At 40.6% G+C, this 16986-nt stretch overlaps 1 protein-coding gene across 6 annotated transcripts in view; it reads left to right on the forward strand.

Moving 5' to 3' along the window:
• Positions 1–16986, forward strand: part of STAT3 (signal transducer and activator of transcription 3) — a 56614-nt gene that overhangs the window by 32266 nt on the left and 7362 nt on the right. For 5 of the 6 annotated variants that reach the window (XM_042472914.1, XM_042472915.1, XM_042472916.1 and 2 more), the window contains exons 4-17: positions 4990–5088; positions 8512–8607; positions 8691–8772; positions 9414–9508; positions 10289–10440; positions 10943–11101; positions 11599–11691; positions 12355–12414; positions 12585–12614; positions 13016–13109; positions 14139–14186; positions 14641–14724; positions 16449–16547; positions 16635–16770. In XM_042472914.1, coding sequence (XP_042328848.1) covers positions 4990–5088; positions 8512–8607; positions 8691–8772; positions 9414–9508; positions 10289–10440; positions 10943–11101; positions 11599–11691; positions 12355–12414; positions 12585–12614; positions 13016–13109; positions 14139–14186; positions 14641–14724; positions 16449–16547; positions 16635–16770 — 1327 coding nt within the window. The remainder of the gene's footprint in view (positions 1–4989; positions 5089–8511; positions 8608–8690; positions 8773–9413; positions 9509–10288; positions 10441–10942; positions 11102–11598; positions 11692–12354; positions 12415–12584; positions 12615–13015; positions 13110–14138; positions 14187–14640; positions 14725–16448; positions 16548–16634; positions 16771–16986) is intronic. The other variant, XM_042472919.1, reaches the window with a different exon arrangement.

Genomic DNA, 16986 nt, shown 5'->3' on the forward strand with positions numbered 1-16986 from the left:
TTTAGACTACTGTATATACTCAACTATAAATCGACCTCATGTATAAGTCAAGGGCAAATTTTGGGGCCAAAATTATGGATTTTGACATGACCCATGGATAGGTTGAGTGTAAAACTTAGAGGCTCCTTCAGAGAGTGTATGTGAGCGGCACGAGGGAAGTAGCAATCAATACGAGGCTTCAGTGTTTCTGTCTTCACTCCCGAGACAGCGTCAAAATGACGGCGCCCTGTACACCCATGGTCTGGAGGCTGCAGCATCCCCGTGGAGCAAACCAGGGCAACGGGAGACCATCCTTTTTGGGTGGTCAGTATCCCGCCAGAGTTAGTGTCGTATAATATTGGACTGGGACTTTGGGAGATCCAGATTCTAACCCCCTGCTCTGTTAGGAAACCCATTGGGTGAGCCAGGCCCATTACTCTTTTGCAGCCTGATCTGTCTTATAGGGTTGTTATGAATAGGGAGGAGAAGAGCCATGTATACTGCCTTGAGCTCACTGGAGGAAAGGCAAAGATATAAAACTGTACTTGGATGTTGTTGTTTTCTTTTAAAAAAAAAATCTGAGTGCCATTAGGTGGGAAGGCAGGATACATATTTAATCAATAGATAAAATAAACCAAGGGCTGTTTTACCCACAGTTCAGTTCTGCTGAGCCATCACATCACCATCTTCAAAACAAAGAACTGATAAAACTGATCTAATACTTTGTATTATGGTTAGAATCATGAACATATTGAACACATTGAAATATTAATATATGTGCTTACCAGAACTTGGGAAACATTACATTTTGGGGCTAAAATGCCCACAGTTCAAGATTTGTCCGTCCCCCCCCAAAAAAAAACCCTTTCTCAGCTACTGATATTCAGCCTTACCCTCACCAGCCACTTTATCCACGTCACAGAGAAAAATTCCCTCAGCTCTTAACAGCTCCTGCATCCTTCTGCACATCTCATTTTTTTGTTGTTGTTGTTGAGGTACAATTCCAAGAGAGAGGCTGTTATGATCAGGCAGACATGCCAGTCTCTAGCGCTTAATTTCTACCAGCATTTGGAAGATGGGCATGGGAGATGAGAGTGATGGCCTTAGATCTGTGATGCTTCATGCAACACCATTTGTGGCAACACAAACTTTGCATTGTTTTCCCAGGCTCTAACAGATGCTGCTAAAGTAGTTGGTATCGTTTCTGTAGTCATGCCAAGAAGACTGTTTATAGTCAGCAGACTCTTTTGCAGTCATCCGAATACCAACTGTGGTTTCCTTTGTTATTGTTTTGTTGAAGGTTCCTGGTTTGTTTTTGTTTTTTAAAGCACATTGGCAGACCAGCTGTGGCAAGAGAAGCATAAAATGCAAAGAGTATGTTACCAGAAAGTTGAAGCTAAAGTATCACATGCAAACATCTCCCTGAGTCTCCTCTTCTTGTCATATGCAGGAGGAGCACCTCACAGTGTAGCTTCACAATATTGCAAACTGAACTAAGAGGGTGCATACAAATAAATCTTACTGCCATTTTATAGTGAGATTGCAAAATAAGACTGAATGACTTGGAACATCATTGTGCACACAGATAATCCTACTTAGAATTAAGTTTAATTAAGTTTATTACATGGAATATTTTAATATCCTGGGGTTTTAGTACAAAGATACCCTCAAAGTAGGTTACAGAAAGCTCAAGACAGTAAAACATTACAGAGGTTATAGAAAGAAATATGTTACAGCATTTAAAACAGAAGAAACAAAATGAAATAAAAGTTGTGACAAACCATATTTGAGGATTGGTTTAGCAACTTTCATATTTCAGAGATCAAAGCCAAATGATAGCTCTTGTGGGCAGGAACCCAAATAATGGCCTAAAGCACAGAACTGCACTGCTATATAAGTTTAAGTTACAAAGGGGGTGTACATAATAAGAACATAGAGTAAGATGAATGAGAAACCAATCTGTAGATTCAATAAAAGTAAAACAAACAATATAAATGCAAAAAGATACAAGAGGTTAACAGTTTCATATGAATTTCCAGATAGTCTCCTATTTGATTTATTTTTTTCAGATTGCCTGTAACATCTTGATAAACTGCCAAAATAGCCATTTCCAAGAAAGGTCAGATAGATTAACTATAAAACTATAAGAGATAGCCATAATGTTAAGCACTCCCAAACCACCTCAGATATTTTATATACTCTGGTTGTCATGACAAGGAGCCTCCATATTTTACTCAGTTTCCATCAGACAAAATAGTTTTAATTCTGTTGCTATTCCTACCTAAAGTAGACCCATTAAACCAATGGGATTTACTTGTGTGTTGACTTGCCCTTCAATAATTCATTGGTCTTCTCTAGCTGGCACTAAGCAGCAAGATTGCAGCCACCATCTCCCATACAACTCAATTCCGAACAAATACGTCTTCAAAATCCATAAAAACATACAATGTTTCCAAAATACTGTTCCATTAAATACAAACAAATAAAACTCCAAATATGGCTGGTTGAATTCAAGAGGTATCTGATTTAAGCAACCAAGTGTATGTGAGCTGCTGATGGCATCTTTTGAAATGTTTTAAGAATCAACCAAGTTCATATCTCCTGAGAGGAACTTGCTAAAAATAAAAGTACAGTCACATAAATACAAAGACCCAGAGAAAGTAAAATGGATTCACACGTTTTCTTGCAAACTGCAAATTAAATCTAAAAGAGCACTTAAACTTTTAGGGGTAGCAATATTTAATCTGAAGAAATCCTTAATTTCTTTATGTAGGAATAATGTGTCATGGTCTGTCCGATCAGATGCATAGCAATAAATTCCATTTATCATAAGAAACTTAAAATCACTGAAATAATGAGAATAGTCAATAAAGTGCTTGACCATTGGTGCAGTTAGAAAAAGACTCCAGATTTTTGAATGATGATTTATAAAGTGTATTTTTATGCTACAGCACGTTTTTCTACACACAATAAATTAGAAGAACAACTATTAATGTAAATGCAGAATTTGGTATACACCAGGTAGTGTTGCCCAGTTCCAACACTCTCCATTTTATTGCACAGTTTTTCCTTTTAATGTGATTATCACTTTGCATTTATATTAAATTTGTGTTACTTTTGTTAAATCTTACTTTTGTTAAATCTTACTTAGGGTGCCAGGGGCTAGGCTTACCTCTACTACGAGGAAGACATATTCCATCGCCGCCCCGGCCCTTTGGAACACGCTGCCTGCAGAGCTCCGCTTGGCCACCTCCCTGGCTCAATTCAGTAGGGATTTAAAAACCTTCCTATTCCATGCTGCATTCCCCGATTAAAGTCCTAATAGCTCTCCCTTCCTCTTTGTTGGCAAGAAGATTGGCTAACGGGGTTTTTATTTTGTTTTTATTTGTATCTGTGCACAATTTTGATGTATTGGATGTTTGGTATTGTGTATTGTATTGTTTTTATCCTGCTGTGAACCGCCCTGATATTTGGAAGGGCGGTATAAAAATAAAAATTTTATTTATTTATTATATTATTTAAATCTATTTGATTGTTAAAATCTATTTGATTTTTCATTTCTATTACAAGAAAGCAAGAGAGAATATAGTATTATTCCTTATATTTGCTTTGTAGACTTAAATCCATGTAACTTTGCACTTGTGTGCTTTCTAGTGGTTCATATGCCTGTTTCCCCTGTTACTCTTAATTGGGATTTTGATTTCTCATGGGCAGCCATGAGAACATTCCTATCAAAGTATGCCTTTTCTTTTCACTTGCTATAAATACACAGGTGCATGGAAAACCAGAGCTAGGAAGAAGTACTTTATGGTACTACAAAATCCAAACAACCCAGGCAGCATGACCACAGGAGTTTGCATGTTGTAGTCCAGAAATGTAACTTTTCCAAATATGCACACACACAGATCACTGTACCATCTAAACTGACATATTCTAAAGTGATGGTTTAGGATGCCCTTAGGACCTGCTAAGCCCTTTAGCTGGCAAGATGGCTCATACCAGACTTAATTTAACTTTTATGAGGACATCCTATAGGACCATAAATTCTCGGCTGCTCTCTTTGGGCGCCCGGCATGTTTTTTTCATCTGCTGCTCTGAATCTGAAACCAGTACAACCCTGCCTTTTCACTGTACCGTTGTGCCTCTGGTGGAAGGGGAACCTAAGTGTCCCATCTCTGTATACCATTGTACAATTCAAATCAAGGTTGGCTTTTTTTGCTTTCATAAGCTGGCTTGAGTTCCAGACTAATGATTTTATCACACATGGCTTTTGAACTGCCATAAAAGTTCCATAATAGCACCATAGCTATTGCATGACAGCTTCTCCATCTTGCTGCTGCTGCTTCATCTTTGAAGCATGGTTAGCATGCACTTTGCCATTTATCGAAAACTGATCAATCAGCTCCCAATAGTGTTGATATAGTGCTAGTCCTCATGTGCAATAAGTTACTCTTGTGGCAGTTCTGGGATTGCACAGTCATGAAGTGTCAGTGTCTCCTCTTTTCCTCCATCCACCATCTTCTTTGCTATTCCAGAACAGTCTTTTGTTATTGTTGTTGTTTTTACTCTCTTTTTTTGTTGTTAAACTGCATTCATATAACTCTGGAGTTGCATTTAAAAACAACCCACCTTCACACACACACAAATACAAGGCATGCTGAGTAGTACATAAGGCAGAAAGGTGCAATTAAGGCTGAAAGTGGTCAAGAGCAGGAGAGGCAGCCACAGCCCAGTTGTGCTAATGGAGGAACATGCCATGGAGAGTGCTCCCAAAGCAATACGTATGCATTTTCCTTCATTAATACAATTCTAGTGAGATTGGGGGTGGTGTAATAAAGTCCTGGGGAAAAGGCAACATGATGAGGACCATAATAATACTGTAATTTTCACAAACGGTTGGCATCAGCATCAGGGCTGTGGTGCTTGCATCTTTTCCACACCCCAAAGTCTAATCTTGAAAGACCTAGCCCACATTGTGAGCATTCCTTTGATTTATTTTTCTATTTACAGAGCCGGTACTTGGAAAAGCCAATGGAGATTGCCCGCATTGTGGCTCGTTGCCTCTGGGAGGAGAACCGGTTACTGCAGACAGCAGCGACAGCGGCTCAGGTAAGAACAGGTTGTCTTGGCTTGCTTGTCCTGTGTCACACATTTGGTTCCTGTACAGCTGCTGCAAGCCATCTACTGTAGGTATCAAAACAAAGGCCAGGTGGTGGACCACCTGGGTAGTTCTGGATGTGCATGTGTGTACATGATCACAACATGATCAACACACCCTCATGGCTTCTGCTTCCTCTGTTTAAGGATTAGGATATTTGTAGACTGATTCTCTCTTGGCTTGCATTTTGATGCTTTTTCAAAAATTTACAACACTGTGAGGAAATGCCATGCCAAGCCAGTCACTGCATGCTGCTGCGCTTTAAGCTTTCCCTTTTAACCTGGCAATGAATATTTCCCAATGTACACAAACTACAGGAAGTTTTCCAAAAGAATGCTATACCTGTAAAACTTGGGGAAAGCTGATACTAAAAAGATTTAGAATATAATGCTGGAGTGTGAACTGAACTAACTGAAGAACATGAATGTTTCTCCTCAGACCAGGCTTTAAATTAGAGCTTAGAGGTATCTCCTTTTAAAGAGTTGATCATGCTGGCTGGGGGATTCTAGGAGTCAAAGTCCAAATAAGTAACTCTCCGAAACTGATTGAAATGTAGTTTTTTTATTTGTTCATTGGAAGGAGAATGAAAGGAGTTTAAACCAAAACAGTCTTCCCCACATTGCCCTCCTGAGGTTCAGAACAGCACTGGCTATGCTGGTTGGGGATGACAGTATAGTAGAGTTCAAAGGTGTCTCATAGGCCATTGTATCCTAACCTGGACCTACATTCAATCCAGAATATTCAGCTAAAGAATCCCCAGCAGGTAGCTGTGCAACCTCTTTTTAAAGGCATCCAGAGAAAGTGACCCCACCATCTCTCTAGGTAACTGCTGCCATTACTGAGCCATTACTAAGAAAGCCTCTGTCTTTATATTATGGTTTTTGAGAGTGTGTGGGCCTTTGTAGAGTTTTAGGGGCAGAAAGCTCTGATACAGCTGTCAGCTCCTCCATTTAGAGCAACAGATTGTTGCTGTACTTTTTAAACATAATTTATGGTATCAGGAGCGTCTCAGCTTATTATTGTCTCCTTAGTGACAACACAATTTTGGCGCATCTCTATCCCCTTACAGTGCCAATGAAGTTGTACTCATATACATGCTAACCTGGGAATTAGCCCCATTGATGTCACTTTGGCTAACTTAGGCTAACTTCTGAGAACAGATACAGGATTGTACTTTCACACAATAATCTCTTTCCTGCTTCACACTCCAATCTAAAATAAAGGTTTCTTGAAAAACCACACTGTAAATCAAAGTTGGGCAACTTTCTGTTCTGGTTCCAAGAGCTCCTACCAGCATGGGCCTATAGAAGTTGAAGTAAAAAAAAAAGTATCAACTCCAAATCTTTAACTGAGTCTGCTTCCTTGACGTTCGGGGTCAAGTAGCATCCAACGAAGTGTAAAGTTTTCTGACAGTGGGACTCCAGAATTAAACACTTATATGCCCACTAGTTAGATGCCTGCTGCTTCAGTTTCACAAGATCTGGGGTAGGAAATGAGCTCTTCACTCACCCGTCTTCAACAGCTCTTTACTCCAATTTTTTTTGCAGCATTTGTGCTAGTGATGCTCATCTCCTATCCTAGATCTTGTAGAATTCAAAGATATAACCTTGTTAGTCTGTACAATCAGTATGTAGAGAGACCTTGTAGTACCTATGAGATTAACCAGATCTTGTGACGCTGAAGCACCATGCATCTAGCCAGTCCCCTGTTCACACTACCTCCTGCTTCCAGATCCCACTTCTTTAGTCAGAGTAAATCTTCTCTAATGCTTGACAAAGTGATCCATGCTGCTATCAGAAAGAGACCAAAGAGTAAATCTACCTATGGCCCACAACTGCCTTAAAAATAGGGCTTCTCCTTCCTAAAATGTGCAATATCTGGCACTTTGGAAGTGGAATTGCTCCCTCTTGAGTCCAACATGAGCAGTACACAATTTTTGTTGCCACTGCAATTTTGGCAGTCTAGTCTCAAGGGGGAATATCTGCAATGTTGCTTTAAAACAGGCCACATGGGGAGAACACATCCATGTTAAAAACCAAATTGTGCAACAGGAAACACAGTTTGACTCAAAAACAAGCATACATTTTCTCTTCACTTTTTGTTGTTGATTTTGTTTGCTTTGAATGCATTTATGGCATGGCACCCCTAAGGCAAAGCTATCATGGAGTTTTCTTGGCAAGATTTGTTCAGAGGGGGTTTGCCATTGCCTTTTTCTGAGGCTGAGAGGGTGTGACTTGCCCAAGGTTATCTAATGAGCTTCCATGGTTGAGCAGGGATTTGAATTCCTGTCTCCAAAGTCGTAGTCCAACTCTCAAACCACTGTACCACACTGGCTCTTGCCTTATATTACAGCAAAGAAGGAGGGAGGGAAAGACGGACAAACAGGAAAAGAAAAGTACTTTTTTTCTATGCTGCTGTGCTGCTTATTTCAGGGGAGCCAGCGGAGGCACTGGAATAGCAAAAGCAAATAAGAGCCACATGTGTCCTAGACCTAGATCCATACAAGTTTAAGAACTGTGGCTTTAGGATAGGAGTTAAACTCAGAGGAAGTTTCATTACCATTAAGCAGTCCTTAATTTCCTTTGATGATGGAAAATGCAAACCAATGACATTTGGAGGGCCATGCTGATGCCTAGTTTAAAATTTACATCATCCAAGTACAGGCAAGATGCTTCTTCAGAAAATGGGTAATCAAACTGCTTGTCCAAATAAAGCCCATTGCATAAACATATAAAGTACATTGCATAAACATATGTGAGATCAATGTATAAGACTGTAATAATCCCCCTAGGATCTGAGTTGCAACCAATCCATTGGACTCTACTTATGAGTAAAAATTGAGGGCATCTGCATGTAAGCATGGATTTGGCACATCTGACGCTCATATCAAATGAAGTCGATATCCAGAGACCTTAACTCCCTTCTCTCTGACCCTAGAAACTCCTTGAACCAAGCCAGCAACTATATGTGTGATCACATGGACTTGCAAACCTAACCCCTCCATTCTTTTCCTGTTAATCTTGGTAGTAAACCTGTTGTTGTTGTTGTTGTTGTTGTTGTTGTTGTTGTTGTTGTGTGCCTCCAAGTCATCTTTGATTTATGGTCATAGTCCAGCACTCAAACCAGCACATGGAACTTATCTGAAGCCCAAGAGGCGGGTGGAATAATTCTACCAAAGTAAAATATACTTCTATTTCAGTGCTATTCATTAGTTCTAAATGTACACTCTAAATTAGCAAATGCAAATTGTGTGCACATCTTGTGTTCCCTTTTGTACTCCCCCCCCCCCGTAAATACAGTGGCCATATGCTGGGACATATAATGGAAGCTCTTGTATTACAATAAAAAGTATTTCCTTTTCTCCTTCACTGCAGCAAGGTGGGCAAGCAAACCATCCTACAGCAGCAGTGGTGACAGAGAAGCAGCAGATGCTAGAGCAACACCTCCAAGATGTGAGGAAGAGAGTGCAGGTAGGTGAGAGAGGCTGTGGCTTTTCTTCTTTGGTTCCAGATTTCAGATTGACTCCCATGCAATCTTCCTGACTTTCTTGCAGGACCTTGAACAAAAGATGAAAGTAGTAGAAAATCTCCAGGATGACTTTGACTTCAACTACAAGACCTTGAAGAGTCAAGGAGGTGAGTGGGACTTTGTTGAAAGTGACTGGCAAAAGGAGGGATTTCCAGAGACATGTAAAGATTACACATGTGGAGTGTGTGGTCTCCTGGTGCTATTGTACTGCTGCTCCCATTATCCTTGGCCAGCATAGTCAGTGGTAAATGGTAGTGGGAGATTTTATCCAATAAACCCCGGAGGGCCCCATCTCAGTCCCTTATGAAGACTTTTCAACTGCATATCCGGTACATAAGACACTCCGTTTGCCCCTGGTTTTGAATTGTCCAATATCAAAGATAGAAAAAGCTTGTGGAATGATTAGAGTTCTCCCTGGGATCAGCTCCTGAATCTGGCACACACAGAGCAAACAAATACATTTGAAGATAGTTACCACATCATAAGTTGGAAAAGGTAAACAATGAAAAGAAATTAGAATCAAAATGGGGGAGGGGGTGTTCATACCTACGTGTCCTCTCCCCCAAACAACAACAACAACCCCTGTTGTGTCCAAAGAGTGCTGAAAATGAGCAAGGTTTCCATTTACCTGAAAGTATGCTTATCTGAAAAGTATAGGTGGACAATGGGGCGATCCAGGATATTCCAGGACCGTGGGATATGTCTGAGTTAAAAATTGTTTTTCCTTTCCTTTATGTTTCCTCTTTAGACATGCAGGATCTGAATGGGAACAACCAATCAGTGACCCGACAGAAGATGCAACAGCTGGAGCAAATGCTGACAGCCCTTGATCAAATGAGGAGGGTAAGGGCAGTAGTGAGAAGGCCTGTTCCTTCTTTATCCACTTATTCTCCTCCCAAGTTCCAAATGCTCATGAAGGGAGGGAGATACCTGGTATCAGCCATGTTCTTACAGGAACCACAATGCATCGGAAAGTTGAATGATGCAGGATATGACCGGATTTGCATCATATGGCTCTGGAGAAAATAGCAAGCTTTGACAGAGCACTTCCTCCATGACATGAATTGAGGCTTCTGGCAAGCAGAAGCCTTATTTATTTTACTTATATACCCCTTTTCTCCAAGGATGGAACTCACTCTACTTCTCTCCATAGAAATACATTGTCTCTCATTTTAAAAAGCTGGGTCAGCTTTGCATAAATATGAACTCTACACCTTATTGCAGGAGGATTCACTATCACACATGGAAACTGGCATTTGAAACTATTGAGTCACATCCAAACTTAATCATATTTTGAGTAGACCTATTGAAATCAGTCGTTCTTGACTGGATTTGAGTCTCAATGTTTTCAGTGCACATACTCTAAGCAGAGGTTGGAAAACACTTAGCCAGTGGCCATGCTAGGATATTTTGAAGTTATAGAACCACCCCCTGGAACTGTTCCAGCTCTGAACGAAAGTATGACTTAGTTTTAGATGGTAACAATCAATGCAAAAGTGCTGTCTCTCTGGCATGCAGCTGCTTCACACATGTAGTCATCATTTCACTGCTTTCCCTAAGCAACGGTGTGTATGTGAACTAGAAATGCTAGTATGAAATATATGCCTTTCCCCCCACAATTAGGGGATTGTAAGTGAGCTGGCTGGGCTCTTGTCTGCCATGGAATATGTACAAAAGACGCTGGTGGATGAGGAACTGGCAGACTGGAAAAGGAGGCAGCAGATTGCATGCATTGGTGGCCCACCCAACATCTGTCTTGATCGCCTAGAAAACTGGTGAGAACTGCCTTTCCCATTTTCTGCCCCTAGAACTTCACCCTAAAAAACTTACAGATGGCTAGAGGCCCACTTCCAGCCTTGAAAAAGCCATTTTTAGCCCCAGCCCCCTTTTGGTAGAACAAGGCACAGTGGGAGGGTATGTCTTTTGTTCTAAGGGAGAATTGCTCCTCCTGGAGGCTTTCAGTGGCAGCAGAGTAAGTCCTGCGAAAATGGGTGAGAATGCATTGGATTGCAGCTACCATCGTCCCTCACCCATTGGTCATTCTAGCTGAGGCTGATAGAGTTGGGAATCCAAAAACATCTGTAGGGCCTCAAGTTTCTCACCTCTTGGCTTAGTGATTATCCAGCTTATAGGGATCAAACCAGGATGTTACAGTGTCTCTTCCAAGAAGAAGCATAACTCTTCAGATGTAATATTGAGATCAGATCTAGTGAACATGGGCAGGAGTGGAGAGTTTTGTAGATGTACATTGACTTCCCTCCTTCTGCCTCATCTCAGGATAACATCACTGGCTGAGTCACAGCTTCAGACACGTCAACAGATCAAGAAGCTTGAGGAGCTCCAGCAGAAGGTCTCATACAAGGGTGACCCCATCGTACAGCACCGGCCCTTGCTGGAGGAGCGAATTGTGGAGTTATTCAGAAATCTCATGAAGAGGTATGTCCTGTGTTTCTTGGGTGTATAGCATGTATAGATAGGATAGAACATGTCCTGTCCATTTCAGATTTTATTTGCACATCAGTACGTATCTTTATTCCTGCTTCTGCACTAAGCAGGGTTATTTTAATGCACAAAAATCAGCATTATGTTTATGCATTTTGCCTTTTACCCTAAACATTTTTAACTAAAAGCAGATGCTTTACACATTATCATCTAACATATGTATTTTTATATGAAAGTTGTACAATTTTCTTTAGTAAAACAAAAATAAAAACTCATAGAATTTGGCGATGTGCAAAAGCCAAAGGATGGATATCTTCCAATGCTTTCAGTATTCTGGGAAGTGCAAGACAGATTGCTTCACTTTTTAAATGCAGAACAAAACCTTAAGCATGCCAACATACATCCTGGAGCTTTTAGCTATGCTTGGAGCTTTTGAATGACAACCCTTTTCCTCCAATTCCTACCACTCTTTCCTCTCTCATTCCTTACAGTGCATTTGTAGTGGAGCGGCAACCCTGTATGCCAATGCACCCAGATCGGCCACTGGTTATCAAAACAGGGGTACAGTTCACAACCAAAGTGCGGTGAGTTGTTGACTGTGTTCTTACATACCTTTAGAGTAAAGAAGAGAACTTTGTAGGCAAGCTATAAAAAGTGTGCATATATTAGAAGTCTACATCAAAGTAATATGAATTCTGCAGAAAAGACACTAAATTCTGTGGCCTGTATAAATTATATGGATTGTCATCCCCCCCTCTAAAAAAACTATATTTCATTTTGAGAAGAGACAGAAAGTGATGCAGATGTCAGCAAGGATTGCACATTCATTTTCGAGGCCATGGAGGCAGTCATAAGGATTAGCAACCTTTTAAAGAAGAAGAAAATGAAAGATGAGATTACAGTATTGAGATTTTCAAGACACTGAATTGATGCTAAATATCTGCTTATGCAGTTACAAAGTACAACTGGCAGATTGTAAAATAAAGGAAAGTGTTGCTTATAATGAAACTGTTGCCTGAAGATTGGCAGTTTGCAGCAAAAACTAGTTTCATTTGGCATGTGCCATTTTTTGTCCATTCCTTGTTGTTACCTCAATGCTTTTGATAACGAACAACTACTGTTAAGTTGGTTTCTCTCAACCTATCCCAACCTGGAGCTAATAAAAGGCAGATAAAGTCTGTGTTGTGTATATATAGAATACAGAGTATGGTGCCCTCAAACATTAATGGGTATTTTGTCTTCTGCAGGTTGCTAGTTAAGTTTCCAGAGCTCAACTACCAGCTGAAAATCAAAGTCTGCATTGACAAGTAGGTTCAGACACTTTAAAAAGAAGCACTAGGAGGGTAGAAATTGCAGCTGCTCTCCTTCTGCTTCAAACCTTTTGTGATGTTTTTATTGTGCAACATAAAACAGTCCTTTATGTGCATTTCCTCCTGATCTGATTGTGAGATTTCTTTTTCTCTTATCTCTCTTGCAGGGATTCTGGTGAAGTAGCTGCCCTCCGGGGGTAAGTTAAAGGAACTATACTCTGTAGCAACCTTTTTAAGGTCTCTTTCACACTACTCAGATACAGCATTTTGGAAACCACTGTTAAGTGCCATGGCTCTCTTCCGTGGAATCCTGGAGTTTGTAGTTATATGGAGGTATTTAGAATTCTCAGCCAGAAAACTTTTGTACCTCACTAAAATACAAATCCCAGGATTCCATAGTATGTAACCTTCGCAGTTAACAAAATTTCAAAATACTGTAATTGTATGGTGTGAAAGAGATCTAAGATTCAGCCCATGACTCCCCAGTATAATCTTCTCTTATTGAGATTTGGGGTTTGTCAACAATGATGATTATTTAAAATGCATAAGCACTCTTAAAGCATTTCTTCTTTCCTGTCTCCCTCGTTTGCCTATCAAGATCCCGAAAGTTTAACATCCTGGGCACAAACACAAAGGTGATGAACATGGAAGAATCCAACAATGGTAGCCTTTCTGCAGAATTCAAGCATTTGGTGAGCAATGTTGCTTTATCTCTCTTCCCTTTCCCCAGCCAAGCTACTCCTTGAACATGTAGACATAATTCTCACATAATGCTAAGCCATAGTTTAGTATTACAAGTGGGATAGGAATTGCGAGTCTTTCTAGATGTTGGTCAACTGCAGCTGTCAACATTCCTCACCACTGAGCACTGGAAATTGTAGTTCATCAATGTCTGGAGAGCTATATGATTCTCACCCCTTCCCTGCTGACCTTTCGCTGCCAAGTAAAAACATTTTTAAGCCGGCAGGCTTTCTGTAGATAATGCATAGCAAGGTGGTTGTATGGAACAGGTGGATTTTTAGTCTGTTTTTAACTTGAGTATATTTTATGTGACTTTATATTATATTTTATATTGTGTATATATTATGTGATTTTATATATAGATGTTTTAATTGTTTGAATTTTATAATAATTTTAAAGGTTTTATCTGTGAGCCTCCTTGGGTCCCTCTGGGGAGAAAGGTGGGGTAGAAATGAAATGAAATAAATATTCCTTGAGCTCATATACCACACCACTACGTTAAATGGAAGATTCCACTTCCAACTTAGTTTAATCACCCTGAAATGTGGTTAGTATTAGGTTTGCTTAGTTTTTAGAAAACATCTAAGCTGATAAACAATTATTTGAAGTTGGCTTTTTCCCATTAACCACAGGTTATTCAGGTTGAGATGCCATGATAAGCTGCATTTAATAAAAACTGAAGCAAAAGCTTCTGTGGTAATGGTTCCAGTTGTGATGGAGAAGGACCTGAGAGGGAGAATGTATGAGTCAGAGAACTTAACCCAGCATAAAATGAAATCAATGAGGCTTCACCTAGTTGTGACTACCAAGGCTCATTTGTTTCAGTGGATGTGTTCTTCATAGGACTGACATTGGCTTTAGCTCAGATACTCACCTAGACCTATGCTGAGAATGCTAAGTTTTTGATTTAGTTAGAAGATTTTTTAGTATTGTGTCCAAACCAACCTGCAGTGTTTAATTCCTCCTTTTCTTCCTTGCAGACGTTGCGGGAACAAAGATGTGGTAATGGTGGAAGAGCAAACTGCGATGTGAGTGCCATATCACCCTCTTAATGTTAAATATTTTAGACTAGGACTAGTAACTTGTGTGTCTCAAGTGTGAAATGCTAGTGTTATCTCCTCTGGGCATCTCCCTTCTCTCTCTCTCTCTGGTATTCCTTCTGTTTTTATCCTCCCCAACCCATGACATCTTTTCTGTGGAAATTTCCAAAGCTGCTCAGACCTTATCTGCTGTCTCAAATGTTTACTGCCAGCTATTTATTAAACAAAGTAATACTGGCTTCTCTCAGGGCTGGCTGCAGAACAGACCTGTGTTCAGACTGTTTAATAGCCCTGAGGCCTCTGCCTATTTGTTGATAGGGTAAGGTGACCTTACCTAGCCATAGTGGTTGCAGTGATGAAACCTGAAATGCAAGTGCTTCAACATGCTAAAGTCACTAATCTGGAGTAATGTTTGACTTCTCCTGTGTCGCTTCCTCCTTAGGCCTCTCTCATTGTCACAGAAGAGCTCCATCTCATCACCTTTGAGACAGAAGTTTACCACCAAGGGCTGAAGATTGACCTAGAGGTGAGGACTGCAAATGAGCCTACTGGCCTGACAGCCCACTCCCTGATTCAACCCACTTATGGGAATGTTTCTTTGACACTGGAATAGAAGTCTTCTCTGCCTGAGATGCGTTCTCTTGTAATGCTGGACTCTAAGCAGAATTTTTAAAAACTACCTTGAAAATCTAGAGCCTAATATGCATATATAGTAACACTCAAGAAGCAGCTTTTGTGAAATGGACTGAATATTGGCATGAGGCAACACCTATCAAATACCCATGAGAATTATCTTAGAAAATCACAGCAGGCTTGAAACAATAAGTACAAATTCTAGAGAGCTAACCGTATTATAGTCTATTGAAGCAACAACATGGAAATGAAGTTTTAGCAACTTTTGAGGATAACAGAGTAATCACATCCCTTTACAACAGGATTGACCAAGGTGTGTCTTCCAGATGTTGGCCTTCAATAAGCTTCAAATAGCATAGCTATTGATGTGGACCGCTGGGAGTTGTAATCCAGCAATATCTGAAGGAGTGCACTTTACCCAGTCCTGCTTTTGAAAGTGACCCAACAATAAGTCATGGTTGTGGGGCAGTAACAACTAACCTTTACTCATTCCTTGTTGTGGTAGTTGTATGTCTTCAAATCGTTCCTGATTTATAGTGACCCTAAGGCAAGCCTATCACAGGATTTTCTTAGGCTGAGAAGGTGTGACTTGTCCAAGGTCACCCAGTCTGTTTCCATGGCTGAGTGGGGAAATGAACCCCCAATCTCCAGAGTCCAAATCCTGCACTCAGACTCCTACACATCACTGGCTTCATTACTTTTGAGGAAGTTTTTGAAGGGAATTTCCCATTCCCCCCAAATTTATGGCATTTTCTTACTTCTTCAAGATATATTTTTCCTTCCAAATACAGGAAAAACAGTAATGTATTGCTTTACTAACTTTCCAGACTTTGGTTGAAAGGAACCCCTCCCAACACATATGTGCACACACACAGAGCTTAAACTGTTCATTACTTGCACTCTTGTCTACATTACTTATAAACCCCAAATTTCCCCTGGGCTCATTGCATACTACTTACATTACACAGGCCCCAAACCGGGTCTGGGATGTTTACACAATGCCAAGACCTCATTTGTGGTTTCCACCCCTTTTCCTGCATTAAAAAGATTTTACCTTTTGCTCCATGTTTCCCAGAAACATGGAGCAAAATGCAGCAACAGTGGCCGGCTCCCTTCCCATGCGGCACCTGCAAGTGTCCCTGCTGAGTTGCCCTATGGCCAGAAGTCACTCTAAGGTCCCAGTGTTGAAAACATGGCTGGGTGCCTCACTACAACCTCAGAGCAGCTTGCACCCACAACGGTGACACTGGCCAGTTTGCAGAGACCATGTGGGAAGGCAGCCCCTCATTGTTAGCCAAAGACCCACAGCAGATAATGGGGAGGATTTGGGACCAGAATACTGTGAGGGCAGCCTGGAATATTCTGGCAAATGTAGACAATCCCTTCATATTTCTTTTGCTTTATTTTGATGCCAACATTGCCAACTCATTTGAAGGGATCCTGTTAGTCCCTTGCCTGAATACAGTTAGCTTTCATGATACTTGAAGACTAGAATCTTGATAGTTTCATTGGCTGGTTCAAATAAATATATGAGTGTATATATTATGCAGCAGAAACAATGAAGATTAAAAAGAAAGAGAAAGAAGAGCTTAGAGCAACTGTCTTTCCTTTCCACAGACCCACTCGCTTCCTGTAGTGGTAATCTCCAACATTTGCCAGATGCCAAATGCTTGGGCATCAATCTTGTGGTACAACATGCTGACAAACAACCCCAAGGTATGTTAAACTTCCCAAAAACTTGGAAGTACAAAAGAGAACCAGAGCTGTTGTTTCTTCTGATTCCTTCATTTCTTCTCTTGGCAGAATGTGAACTTTTTCACCAAACCACCAATTGGCACATGGGACCAGGTTGCAGAAGTGCTCAGTTGGCAGTTCTCCTCAACAACAAAACGAGGGCTGAGCATAGAACAGCTGACGACACTCGCTGAGAAACTCCTTGGTAACACACTCTATACTTCTTGGAACCCATGGCTACAAGGAATTCCCTCCTCATCTCATAGTCCATCTCATTGGGGGAATATCCACCAGAGCTAGGAAAAGTTACCATTCAGGACTAAAACTCTTACAATCCTGCAAGCCAGCCTCACCTGGGAGAATTCTGGGACTTGTAGCCCCAAAAAGGTCTTGTTCAATCTAATTTCAGTAATCCTTCAGT

Source organism: Sceloporus undulatus, chromosome 6, assembly GCF_019175285.1.
Source record: "Sceloporus undulatus isolate JIND9_A2432 ecotype Alabama chromosome 6, SceUnd_v1.1, whole genome shotgun sequence".
Lineage (NCBI taxonomy): Eukaryota > Metazoa > Chordata > Lepidosauria > Squamata > Phrynosomatidae > Sceloporus > Sceloporus undulatus.